Genomic DNA, 14134 nt, shown 5'->3' with positions numbered 1-14134 from the left:
TCAAGATGCGCCTTTGATTTTATAATTAAAAACCTTCGATGATTATTTAAAATAGTTTGTGCTCTAAAATTATGTTTTGTGTATCGAAACGACGAGTCAGAACACAAAACTGCGTATTTGAATAAATCAAAACATGGGTATTTTTCCAGCCGCCGTGTTATTGCGTAAGAAATCTCTTCGTGCTACCGTGAAATGTTAAAAACGGTCAGTGTTTCGTTGTTTTGGTACCCGTATCCTTTAAATGTACATTAATAGTCAATGCCACATAATTCTTTCTGACATTTCACGGTGACTTTCAAGATTGATCATACTGAATTATTCTACAGGTTGTTCTACCACTTGGAATAACCTTTTACAAATTTATCATATTCTACCGCCCAACAGTAATATTTAGTAATGTTATTGTCTGGTTTGAAGGAATTTTTGTTAACTAAAATACCCAAGAGGGATAACACCAATGTTCCCGAGCATGGTGGCGTATTAGCGATGTAAGAGTATGCTAATATTTTTAATATCTAAGAGCAGTGGTGACCACTTACCACCAAATTGTCTATTTGCCAATCTTATTTCTTTACAAAACATGAATAATGTTTAGTTCAATAATATTTTAAATATCAGAGTTTATTATATTTGAATGTTTGCAACACTGTAAGTCCTAAAGTTTTAATTACTTTAATTGTTATTTATTAGTCAATTATGACGACATTTCATTTACATATAAAATATCATACATAACTGCTTATATTAAATCGTAGGTAACACTGTTTAAAATAAACTTTACGTAGGCTTGTTGACCTCTGAGGAAAGACAGGTTTATCTATGTGAGATAGATCAAGTAGGTTTTAAGCAAGCTAGTGTTGCTTTTCTGTTATATAATTTGTCTATTATTATTTGTATATACATAAACGCATTATTACTTTTATTTCAAGCATTTCAAAGATATTCCTTTTTTTAATATTATGATTTGTAAATCATATGTACGTTACTAAAAGACAGACCACAACAACAAATAGTGCCCATTTTTGAGTTTAATATTTCTTCTTCTTTTCTAATATTTAATTAAAGAGACTTACATTACATATCAATGTAAATCTGAAGTTGAAGTTTAACGTTTTCTAATCATGTAATCCGTACTCGATGTCAAAGTGAAGTAACCTGTAAATATAATTAATATCACGTAAGACCTGAAAATATCCTCTTTACTGCTTTGGAGCTTAACTGGCTTGAAGTTTATTCCGTCACTCTTCTCCATTAACCATGTTATGACACATGCTGGCTTCCTCACGATATTTCTCTTCACGTTTAAGCATTACATAATACAGATACCATTAAAATCAGTGATGCTTCCTAGGAATCGAACTCGCAATCTTCGATAGAGACCCGCGTGTTATCCACTGGGCAATCTCGACACCAATGTCAAGGTACTTCGCGGTTAATATAAAACTTGCGTATTGAAAGTTAAGTTCACGGCTTATTCAATTTATATAGCTTAAGTGTGTCATATGTATAATTACTTTGATGGAATGTCTTAAGACATATAATATATTACCTTATGCGTACAAACACTTTAGTGACTGGAAATTCGCGGCTTGTTTTTGTTACAGTTATATTGTCATAAACTAATATTATAAAGCAAGAAAATAAACAGATGTCATTGTTTTGTTTTGTATATAATCATTAATTAAAAAAAAAAAACTATTACAAACTTTTTGGTATGAAATGATTTATAAAATTTAAATATAATTATTTAAAAAATACACAGCTACTAAAATAATAAGCTAATCTTGTCTAGCTATTTTTTTATTAATATAAGTTTTCTCTAAATATCGTATATTAAATAAACATGCATAGAAGGTCGGTTGATAGTTATCAATAAAATAATTATATTATAATGGAATTCAAATATGTCAACTGCGTATAAGGCATATCGCCCATAAACACGTGTCTGACACCCTTCATTTTTATATGCATTTGTATTAAACCTAAATAGGATAGACTTATATACATCATTCTCACAATTTATCTTCATACAAAAAATAATTTATTTCAAATAATAACATAAATATGTTTATATTATACGACATTATTTATTAATTATGCCAACTAACTATTATTTTGTATAAAATGGTTAAAAGGGTGGTTCTCATAAATATATAATTTATGAGAACCACCCGCTAAAATGCGAATATGAGTAAATACTTTAAGGAGAGAATCTAATACTTTTATATATTTTTTTTATTAATAATTGCGTAAAATATAATGCGAAACATACACTCAATATGTTCATTAAGCAATTGGAACAATTTTAGAAACGTCGTACGTCTACTAGGAAAAATACTTATTCTCAAAATATGTAGGTATACGAGCTCACAAATTATTTACAGTGGCTATCAGTAAATCTCAACAACTAGCCAGCTATGCAGAAACTTTTAGAAAGCACAAGTGTGTTTGAGACCAATGTACATTATTCCTTCACTGTCACAGTGGGACGGCAAACTGTTTGGAGGAAAATCCGTATGACCCATAGGTTACCGGGAGAATAACACCGTCGACTTCCTAACATTGATCTGCTACTATAATTCAATATTTTTTTTATTCAGATGAGGATTCCCTAGGGTTTAAATCCCGGGACTGTTACATAGTTTATAATAAAGCTTAAATCATGATAAATCAAGTACTGATTAATTGTAGCATTAATTTGATTTATAACATCGATAAAGCCTTCTGTATACTATGAATTGTGTAAATTATATGATGCGTGTATTTATGGTACTTGCAAACTAATAATTATATCGATCGCTAAGCGATTGCAGAACTGGTATAATATAATAGTATGCTAACACATGCGATGTCCTTCGAACAACATAGACGGCGTAGATAACTCATGAAACTTTGTATTGTTATCTAATGGTAACATCTAGTTTAAATTTTGAGCATCAACATGTGTTTCAAAAGATTTATATTATGGTGTCACAATATTATAAAATGGTAAAATAATCATAATTGCTAATTAATTTAATTTGTTAAATTCTATTTATAAACTTAACTGTGCAATTTTAGATGTTTATCGAATAGGATTTGTTTATAGATTTAATAAAGAATAAAGCGAGTAAGAAAATACATCGAATACAATTAATGTTGTTAGACAATAAGAGCTTAATATTGGTTAATTTCGTTCTCATTAGTTAAATTATCAAGAGCCGATGCGGAAAAGTTACGTCACGATGACACATTACAACAGTCCACTACACAAGATACTATCATTAGACGCATTTAAGAACATGTAACGTTTTAGAAATGGCTCTAGATAAATTTTATATTATTTACATTTAAACTTATTATATTGTTTCTAATAATAAAAAAATATACGTATATGTATTTTGTATTTCACAATTGCAAATATATCTAATATCAAACATAGGCGAAACAAAAATCTTGCACGGTGAATTTATTTCATCGTGGCCAACTGGCGTAAATATATTGATAGCGGCAACAAAATAAATTAAATAATAAAAAAAAAAAACAATTCATTTATTAGTCCGCAGGAAGTCTATAAGGTAAATTCGCTATCTTAACTTGAGAAAAAAAAAAGGAAAGTTCTCCTCCCCTTTGGAGGAGAAGGTTTGGAGCTTACTTCATGTAACAGAATTATATTGAAATTAGGCATGATGCAGGTCTCCTCAGAGTGTTCACTTTACCGCCAAAACCGAGGTGAGTTTACAATTCACACGTGCAAAAAATTTTGTATATGAAAATTCAGTGGTGCCGAGATGGCCCAGTGGTTAGTACGCGTGCATCTTAACCGATGATTTCGGGTTCAAACCCAGGCAGGCACCACTGAATTTTCATGTGCTTAATTTGTGTTTATAATTCATCTCGTGCTCGGCGGTGAAGGAAAACATCGTGAGGAAACCTGCATGTGTCTAATTTCAACGAAATTCTGCCACATGTGTATTCCGCCAACCCGCATTGGAGCAGCGTGGTAGAATATGCTCCAAACCTTCTCCTCAAAGGGAGAGGAGGCCTTTAGCCCAGCAGTGGGAAAATTTACAGGCTGCTAATGCTAAAATGCTAAAATGCTAATGCTTGCTTGGATTTGAACCCACAATCATCTATTAAAATGCTCGTGTACTAGCCACGGCCACCTCGCCTTTTTTAATTTTTAGGTCGTCTTTAAGAATTCGCTAACTATGACAAGAAATTAAAACTCATTATTATATGAAATATGTAAAAAAAGTTAGTTCACTTGTATCTTACTTATAAGATATATCATTGGACTTGAATATGCGAAGTAAAATGCAAAAGCAATCACGCATGCCACTTCTATTGGTTACGCAGTCTCTTAGGCACGCATAGCATTTATTGTAATAAAATATCAAGCTCTATTTACGGATACATCGTGATGGACTAAGATTACTTACTGGTTTACCTTTCTGCTCCTCATTTTACAATCTCTTGTAACTATACTATGAATTAGATAATTTGCATCTTATTAATAATGTAACATACTTTTATTATTTCGATGTTAATTCTGGAATTATTTAATTTTAAAGAAGTTCGTTATCATTTCTAAATAGTTTTTTTAGTGGGTATTTTTTTGTAAGAATTATCCAATATAATCTCTACGGGTTTTTTGTTTTTGGATCTATGTATATTATTGTTTTGTATAAATATATAATAATAATAAATATTGTTTTATTTGTTTCAGATTAAGCATTTTAATTAGAAAGTAGCTTCAAGTTAAGGAAAAGACAACATGACTTCCTCGCTGAGGTTTCAGGTAAGATATTACGACAATTATTTTCACGCTATTTAAATGTTTTCCTCACTTCACAATAGTAACAATTCTTTCACTTATGTAGGAGAAAGGAACTGATATGATGTTAATCATAGCCGATTATAGTACGCCAGTCAGATAAATAAATAAATAAATAGATCCCAAAAGGAGCATTAGACGCAGACTAATAGTTTTACATACTCCACTCATACACTACGGTGGACTGATTATAACCTCATAATTTCTAGACATTGGTCTGGTGGTTAGTTAGATAGTAGTTAGTTAGAATTGTATCAAAGAGTCATTTTAATAATTCTAAAATTTAAAGACGTGCACTGCAACTTATTTCCAAGTTAAATGTGTGTGCCACATAACTCCACTGCCACTCGATAAGCGGAAAAACTTTTTCTATTAAGAACGTACTGTACGGAAAAATATTTCTTGGTTAATTGAGAGTCTGACGCATGAAACCAGAGGAAATGATATAAAAATATGTATGCATACATATGGACATAACATCAATATACAAACAGCAAATACGTGTAAATATATTGTTTGTCTGACAGTGTCCTTATTCTTATGAAGCACTAAGCACGTATTAATTTTAATTAAACCAATTGTACACTTAAAATGACTTATTGCAAAACAATTCAATTGCACTATTGTAAATCTTATTCAACAAGATATGTAATATAATCATCAAGATGTTTCGATAAAGCGTAGGTTTTTGTAAAACGTTGGAAAATCGAGAAGGTTGTGAACGGATGTGTTAATGTAACAAAAACAATGGTAATTGTAATAACGGCTTAGTAATTTATAAAGCGAATTTATTTATCATGCGGGTTGCTATATGATAAATTGTTCTATTGTAGGTTTGCTTACGTAATAAATAAGAACTTTTATTCTCATTAAAATGTGTAATAATTAATTCGTAAATATATTTAAGTGAATGGTATTTTTTGAAAATTATATTTTGTCAAGATGCTTCTGATGGAGCCGTTTCCATGCCTGCTGAGATTTCTGATTTCCGTTTTGATTCACCTCTAAATTATGAGTGAGATAGTACATTTAATACGTAATTTTATTATCTTAATTATCTTTCATAATCAGAGATTTGTAGCATAAACTGTTTACGTAATTTAGTTTAACTGTATACTAGTACTTTTTTTTTTCGTCTGATGGTGAAATCGTAACATACGAAAATAACGCACTAGACCTTATAAAATCCCCTTTTTATTTATTTATATTACAATACAACATATGACACTTAACATATGTTATGATTTATATTACAACATTTCAGAAAAAAATCTAATTGGTATGTTAATATATTTCTATTCAAAATCATATAACTTCTTCAATTTACTTCGAGAAAATACTTAAATCTTAAAATGTTATATAAAAGCACAATTTATTCAGTAAATATGTGCCGCCCACATTTCAACACAAAAGTAGTGATTTTGTTACCCGGTCACTTAGTTTCATTATTGGATGTTTCTATTTGTAATAAAATTGTTTTGAGAGATAGGAAGAGGTGCGTGAGAAAAGATAAGACGGCATTCGTAATGGCTCCAAGGCTGTGAGATTTAGATTTTTTCCTTGACTATAAATTAATTTATGATCATTCTAGCGATAGCTTTATAATAGTCTAATACAATTTTGTAGAAATTCACGAAATATTATAATTGCGTGGTACATTTAGGTTTAGTGTACCGTTAGTCTGGTGACTCATGACACTGCAGAACCTGAGGTCCTGATTTCAAACCTTGGGCTTTTAACCTTTTAACCTTTTCTCAGTAGCAGCTCGGAGTTTCTATGCTCCCGTGCCTCGGAAAATACGTAAAGCCGTCCTGCGCCCAAACTCTTACTGGACCTGTCAGATTTGGTACCACTATAATATCATATTTTGCGCAGTTGGATAGGCTCTCTTGAAAATGGACTTCGTTACCGTAATCAGTGAAGACGGCAAATTATTTAGCTTTAAATAGAATTTAATTCGATACTACTGTTATTACACGATAATGTAAATAAATAAAAAAAAAGGTTTTTGATACATTTATTTATATAATTTTTACTTGAATTTTGATATTTTATAAAAAATGATATTTAAAAAAATATATATATTAAAAACAAGACAAATATTTAAACTATGAAACACAAAAATGGTCAATAAATTTAAAAATCCTAAAATTTTAAAGCAATTTACCTATCATTATCATCTATCAAAACTAGTGCTACCGAAAAAATAAAAACCTCATTAAACCAGTCTTTATTTGTTTTCCTACTTAACGTCGTACGACTAAACTGCATCTGGATTAATGAACAAACACATTGTTTTCACATGAAGTATAATGACTTCGTACGCAAAACACTAATTGTGTATAACATTAATTAGTAGGTTACGATAATATTTTTGGGTAATTATTGTATAAAGGCTAGATTATGGCTGATATATATTTTATTCATAATAGTTTAATTGGTATATATTTGTTCACTATCTAAGGCGCTCGCCTCCATATTAAATTAATTTACTCAATGGTAGGGCTTTGTGCAAGCCAATCTGGGTAGGTACCACCCACTCATCAGATATTCTACCGCCAAACAACAGTACTTATTATTGTTGTGTTCCGCTTTGAAGGAAGTAACTACGGGAACGAGGGACATAACATCTTGGTTCCCAAGGTTGATGGCGCATTTGTGATGTAAGAAATGACTAATATTTCTCACAGCGCCATTGTCTATGGGCGGTGTTGACCACTTACCATCAGGTGGCCCATATGATCACCAACCTATACCATAAATAAAAAAATATATATATATCGGCGTGTGTATGAGTAACACTCGTGCTCGCTAAATGTCTTAGTGCGAATGAGATGACTATGTAAAAATGCCTAAAAATAAAAATTAGATGATATTTGTTAATGCACGTCAATATTTTAACGACAAGGCGCGCGTTTTAGTGAGTGAACGGATCTATATATCTAGGTAGTATATATATATATATACCAACCGATAAACATGATATTTGTAGGAAGTTTATGCAAGCATTTCTGTATGTATTCAATTATTGACTGCTCATTCATGTAATAGGTTTTTTTGCGTGTAGGATGAAATTGAAAACCAGTAATATTTCTGTCTGTCTGTGAGAGCCGAGATGGCCCAGTGGTTAGAACGCGTGCATCTTAACCGATGATTTCGGGTTCAAAGCCAGGCAGGCACCACTGAAATTTCATGTGCTTAATTTGTGTTTATAATTCATCTCGTGCTCGGCGGTGAAGGAAAACATCGTGAGGAAACCTGCATGTGTCTAATTTCAACGAAATTCTGCCACATGTGTATTCCGCCAACCCGCATTGGAGCAGCGTGGTGGAATATGCTCCAAACCTTCTCATCAAAGGGAGAGGAGGCCTTTATCCCAGCAGTGGGATATTTACGGGCTGCTAATGCTAAAAAAAAAAAAAAAAATCTGTTGTGAGGAAGAGATCAGTACATAAATAGTAATAATGCTTGTCTTAAAATTCCTTTTTTATTTTAATTATTTTTAAAGATATTTTGTTTTTGATAACACTACGATTTCTTTAACAGTTGCTGATTTGCCTGATGGTGTACGCCTCAAGCGTACAATCAATCATGGTTAAGTACGGCACCAAGGATGGACCCATTGAGCCACCGACGCCCGAGCCGCTGCCTCCGCCGCAGCCGTACCGGGCGCCCGCTCCGGTCTGGGAAGAGAGATCAGACGACGCACCAGACCCTAATGCCCATTGGTAAATATACAGAAACTAGGAATGATTCAAAATATTTTTTGAAGATGTTTTAGATCTACAAATGTTGAAAAAACAACATATTCCAATAAATTAATTAAAGTGTACTTTAATTGTAAAATTAAATTTAAATTATGAGCCGTAATCCAGTTATAGTATTTGAAGGTTTTTAATGTTAATTATAACGAAATGTCTAAAATTAATTAATATATTTTTGACTCGCAGGAAACCTCAGCTCTTCATACCTCAACCAAGATACACACAGGTTATCTTCAACTCACCTGCACCTACTCAGCCACCTCTAAACAACGCGCAGCGCTTCGTCAACTCATACAAGCCGACATATCAACCAATCAAAGCCCAGCCGATTCATGACTATTTGACACCTGCTCAAATACTCAGTTCTAGAAGCATACCCGGCGTCGGAATCCGCTATTTCGTTCCCGCTTATGTCAATGACTTACAAGCTAGAAAGGACGATAAAAGGAAAGAAGATGCAAAACATAACGATATTGAAACTAATGACATTAGTGAAACTAACCAAGAATCCAGTTCCGATCTGCTTTGGCAGTATGAAAAAGAAGCCACGAAAAGAAATCTTAGAAACACGTTAGAAGTAAGTGAATGAATACAATAACATTGAATGAAAAGAAACGCAGTCGTTAGGAATAAATAATAGATTAATTTGTTAAATCCCAAAATTTGCAGGTCACTTTAAATTATCAAGTTTAATACTATTTCGAGGTTCCGATCGAAAAAATTAAAGACTAATTTATTAAATTGTTTCATTTTTATTTTTTATTTTTAGGGCACAGCGAGATCGATCTATGTGTGGCCGGCGTACGTGCAACCTAGGCATTAATATGAATTAGTTGTTTATATGCTTAGATTTTAAATTTATGTAAACACCACAGAAGGTAACTTGAATTGGTTGATGCAGAGAGAACACCAGTAATAGCATTTTTAATATTGACTCGCAAGGAATAAAAAAGAAACATTAAAAACGTTAATACCTTATTAAGTTATATTTGTCGTAGATAAAATGTTTGAGTTGTCATATAACTTTAACGCCAGTTTTTATTATTCTATAATATCCTGGTTATATTTGAAATTATCACATACTTCAGAATTTATATGAAGCAAATCATTTCTATAAAATATATAAATAAATGATACTAAAAGTTTCGAAATATCAATGCATCCACGGTTATACTAAATTTGAACATGGTTACAATAAAAACATTATAATTATTATATATGTATTTACTTAGTAAAGTTTTACTTACGAATTCACACCAAAATTCAGACAAAAATTGCAATCAAGGGCTGAGTCACATATGTTTTGGTATTAAACGCTTAAAAAGATCAAAATTTGTTTGATTTGGTCTTTTATGTTTAAGTTTTGTCATATTTAAGAAATTAAAAAAAAAAATGTTCATGATTCCTAACATGAATATTTAATCTGTGGTGTTTTAGTTAGCTAGCGTAAGATAAAAGTGCCAGAAGTTTATCGATATTCATGTACAATTTATGCATAATATTTCTGTTATTTTATTGTTTTTATTATTAACGTTTATTAATCAAAGTTGTTATTATATATTTTACAAATGTGTGCACTTTAACTCTATGATAATATTATATCCAAGCTATTTTTCATTGACAAATGTGAATCAACATGCGATAATTTAATATGTTTTTGTGCGTTAGTACTAACACATACATTTACTTTTTGGAATGGCGCAAACATAATACGTTGCATTATTCACTGCTCATTTGAAATATTGACCGTTTTATAACACTGATTACAAATTACTTGGATTTGTAGTTGCGGGTTTTACAATATATTTATTGGTATCATATAATTTAAGAGTAAACAAGAGTTTATTTTATTTTTCAATGAAACTTTAGTCATAAAAATGTTAAAATTAATGTAAAATAGTAATTATTTGTTGAGTAGACTATTACTACAAATGTCACAGTTTACGTAAATGTAAGATTAATTTTATTAAAATGTAGTATATATTTCTTACTCCACACATTAAAATCATAAACAACATTTATACTACAAAAGATATAAAACGAACAAAACGTATTCTTAACGTTGAAATTCCGATTGATTTACGGTAATAATGCTAAACATTCTGTAATTTTGTGTTTTATCACATCAATGTATTGCTACAATCAGCAGAATTATTCTGTAAGAACGAACTTGTAACTCACTCAATACAAATGCGTGATTTTTCAAAAATCTAATGCATGATAAAAATAATTATAACAGTTAAAAGATACACGTGTTAAAATTGCATAGCATCTAGAGTTGATTTTCAAAATTTTACGAGTGAGATATGGAGTGAGATCTACAGAATAGTAATGCTGACATCGAAAGCGACATTCATGACGTATAACATTTTTTCTATGTCGTTATTTTTTGCTTATTTAGTATTTCAATGTTAATATCCACATTATTAAGCAATTATCACTACCATATAAAGAAGTCGCTTTTATATTTTGTTATTATATATAATGTATACAACAAACATACATTTAAATTTGTCGAAAATCATCAAGCTCATCGTTAGCATTCATATGAACAATGTCAACTGCGTATGGGTTTTTTTCCCCATTTTTTTACAAATGCTCGATCTTAACTCGAATAAGCATTACGTTCTTCAATTTAAAATGTGTTGTTTGATTTGAGAACGTCGCCTTTTTCATAATATATCGTAATGTATTGCGGTTATATAAATAAGTATTGTTCCTCGTTCAGTCATTAGATGACGAATTATTTTGTCGTTTACCCAAAAGATATGAGATAGAAAAAATGTCATTAGTAATATAAGAAATGAAATAACAAGGAAATGAAAAGAATTCCGTAAGACATATTGTTCAAACAGATCTTAAACTCATACATTTTAGTCTTGGAAATCAATCAGAAGTAAAACGCTTACTTATATTATTGTATACGTTTGTATAGTTACATAATCTTTTGTCTTTTTCTTTTGAAAGTCAAATTACTGATGATAGAAAGAGACAAATCGGTGGAAATTTAATATATTCACACGCAAATCTTTGTATATTAGTAAGTTTGTTTTGTTTTACAAAATATATTATAGAAATCATAAATTGACTAAAGCAACCAAAATTAAAGACGTATAATGTATAAAATTATCCAACAATTTGTTAAAGTCAGTCCTGTTTATTTTTTTATTGACCGAAATTGAAAGACAAATTTGTCGTAAAGATGTCGCGTGTTACGTTTGCGCAGGCCCTAATTTATTTTTATTATTGTACGTGTTATTTGAAGTCACATAGCGTAAATGATTGTTACATCTTGCCTTACCTTGTATTTTGTACAACTTTTTCAAATGAAAATGATTTTATCGTTTCAATTCCGCTTGTAATAATAAGGGCTAGTGTATGTGATTGTTGTATTTTTAACTTTTTATTGTTAAGGTTTACTTAGTGTTTCATTGATTATCGCAAGTTCTATGAGAATAATATATGTATATAGATAGTTACTACAAATATCTTGCTTGTAAATATGTACAATAAAGAAACAATTTAAATAAGATGTATTTTATTTTTTACCTACTACTTTATTTTTAACTACTAAAGTAAAGGTCATTGAAATTGAAAAATAATTGTTTGTATCTACAAAGTAAAGTAAAGTAAGTAAACATTAAAATAAAGTAATCGACATCTTTATTACATAGGGAAAATAAGTAAAAAAGATACAGAAAACTTAAGTCTAATTATAATTAAAATAAAACGATGCAAAGAGCGGTCTTAACATTAAAGCTTTAATCTGTTATAGAGAATGTTTATAATATTATTATTAACAATTATTAAGAAGTAGTTACCTATCTTACAATTTAATTTATTGGAGGGTAAAATGAAGTATTATTTGGCATGTGACGATGCACAGCATCCGTGAGAGTGCGTTGTCTACTTCCCTTTCCGGTTTCTTATTTTTGTACGGGGATATGACGTCACGTCCGTCCCACTCCATTTGTTAGGTCCCAGGGTGGCAGCTTGCCATTTTACTTTCATAGCGTCGTTACTTCTCTTAGCGTTAACATCAATTTTTTGCTCAGTGTGTAAAATTGTGTTCTTTTTGTAATTAATTCGGTTTTTTAGATAGAAATATTCTATTGTGCTAACAAGTGTTTTTGCTATTGTTATTATGAGTAGTGAAAGTGAAGTGGAAAATGTGCGCTTGGACCATAATGGTTTCGAGCAAGTCGCTGGTTGTAGTAACCAGTCTATGCAAGCGCCGGTTTTAGAACCGGCGTCTAACAAAAGGAAACGACGACAAGGAACTGAAAGCGAATCAAATTTTTCTTCTTCGAATTCCTCTGACAGTGAGTCAGACAGTAGACGGAGGAAGCGAGTCAGGTCTTCGAATCAGCTTGATGCTTTGACAAACAAGGTCAGTGAGCTTACCAATATTTTATTGCAAAATATTTATCTACCCGCATCTCAGGCATCAATGCCTTCGATTAATTTATTGAGTTCTCTTCCTCCGGATAATAACCAAACAACTCATTTACTTGCTCCTGCACTTGAACCCGTAGCAAGTTCGTCAGCAGCACCGTTGGTTTGAAACGGCCTGTAATTGAATCATCTGGTGCAAACAATACCCCTTGTCTTTTGAGTTTAGGATTAATTAATACTTCAGTAAAAGATCCAAAGGTGCCTCGGGCCGATCCCGAGCACGTAAAAATTATCCAAAATTTGCAAAGATTCGGGGACATTTCGTGGAAGGATGTACGGTATGCTGACCCTTTAAAAGTGCATATTGCTTCTCCGGGATTTATGGATCTAGAGGTGAATGATGAACTCAGGCAATTTTTAAAGGGTAAAGACTATTTAGCATCCTCGGAAAAAGCACTGGCAGCCATGTGTAATGCGTTAATTACACAGCGTGAGTTTCTTAACAAAAATTTGCAATGTTTAGTTGATTGGGCGGCCTCCGCCGACACGGTGCTGTCTGCAACTAATCTTTTTGACAAAATAAGTGAATTATTTCAACCAACTTCAAAATTTCACAAAGTTAGTGAAGATATTATGCAAATGGTCTGTGGTAAGCGTGCCGAATATATTGAAAATCGTCGGGAGCGTATCCTGAACGAATTGCCAAATAAGAACCTTCGCGAGGGTTTGCGTAAAATACCTCCGAGTTCTAATCATCTTTTTGATGAAAATCAACTTCGGATTTACATTCAAACTACGGGCGGTATTGATAAGTGGTTGCGTCCATGGTATCATACAGGAAGAGATTCTAAGAGTAATAACAAGTCTCTTATTAAATCTACCAAAAAGATGAATAGTTCAGATTTCGTCATGGAAAGCTCTAATCCATCCTTTCGTTCGAGAGTCGATTACCAGAATACAAAAAAGTCTAAATGTCACACGGGTTTTACAAGACAAGAGTATAACCCCAAAAATAGAAAGCCCTTTAAAAAGGATAAACTGCAGATCAAGAGACAGTTTGATAAGTGACTATTGGCCACACCGCAACAAATTTTACGGGGGCTGCCTTCGAGCGCATCGAAGACAGTGGCAGATGCTTGGAGCTCCGAAGGCCCTTCTC

At 31.7% G+C, this 14134-nt stretch overlaps 1 protein-coding gene across 1 annotated transcript in view; it reads left to right on the top strand.

Moving 5' to 3' along the window:
• Window positions 1-12095, top strand: part of LOC125064206 — a 43377-nt gene extending 31282 nt beyond the window's left edge. Inside the window, exons 2-5 of the mRNA XM_047671144.1 lie at window positions 4709-4780; window positions 8363-8544; window positions 8767-9157; window positions 9350-12095. Of these exons, the coding sequence (XP_047527100.1) occupies window positions 4757-4780; window positions 8363-8544; window positions 8767-9157; window positions 9350-9403 (651 nt within the window). The 5' untranslated portion in view covers window positions 4709-4756 and the 3' untranslated portion in view covers window positions 9404-12095. The remainder of the gene's footprint in view (window positions 1-4708; window positions 4781-8362; window positions 8545-8766; window positions 9158-9349) is intronic.
• The last annotated feature ends 2039 nt before the right edge of the window (window positions 12096-14134 follow it).

This window comes from Vanessa atalanta, chromosome 5 (assembly GCF_905147765.1).
Source record: "Vanessa atalanta chromosome 5, ilVanAtal1.2, whole genome shotgun sequence".
NCBI lineage: Eukaryota > Metazoa > Arthropoda > Insecta > Lepidoptera > Nymphalidae > Vanessa > Vanessa atalanta.
This window is presented reverse-complemented; position numbering and strand designations above follow the sequence as displayed.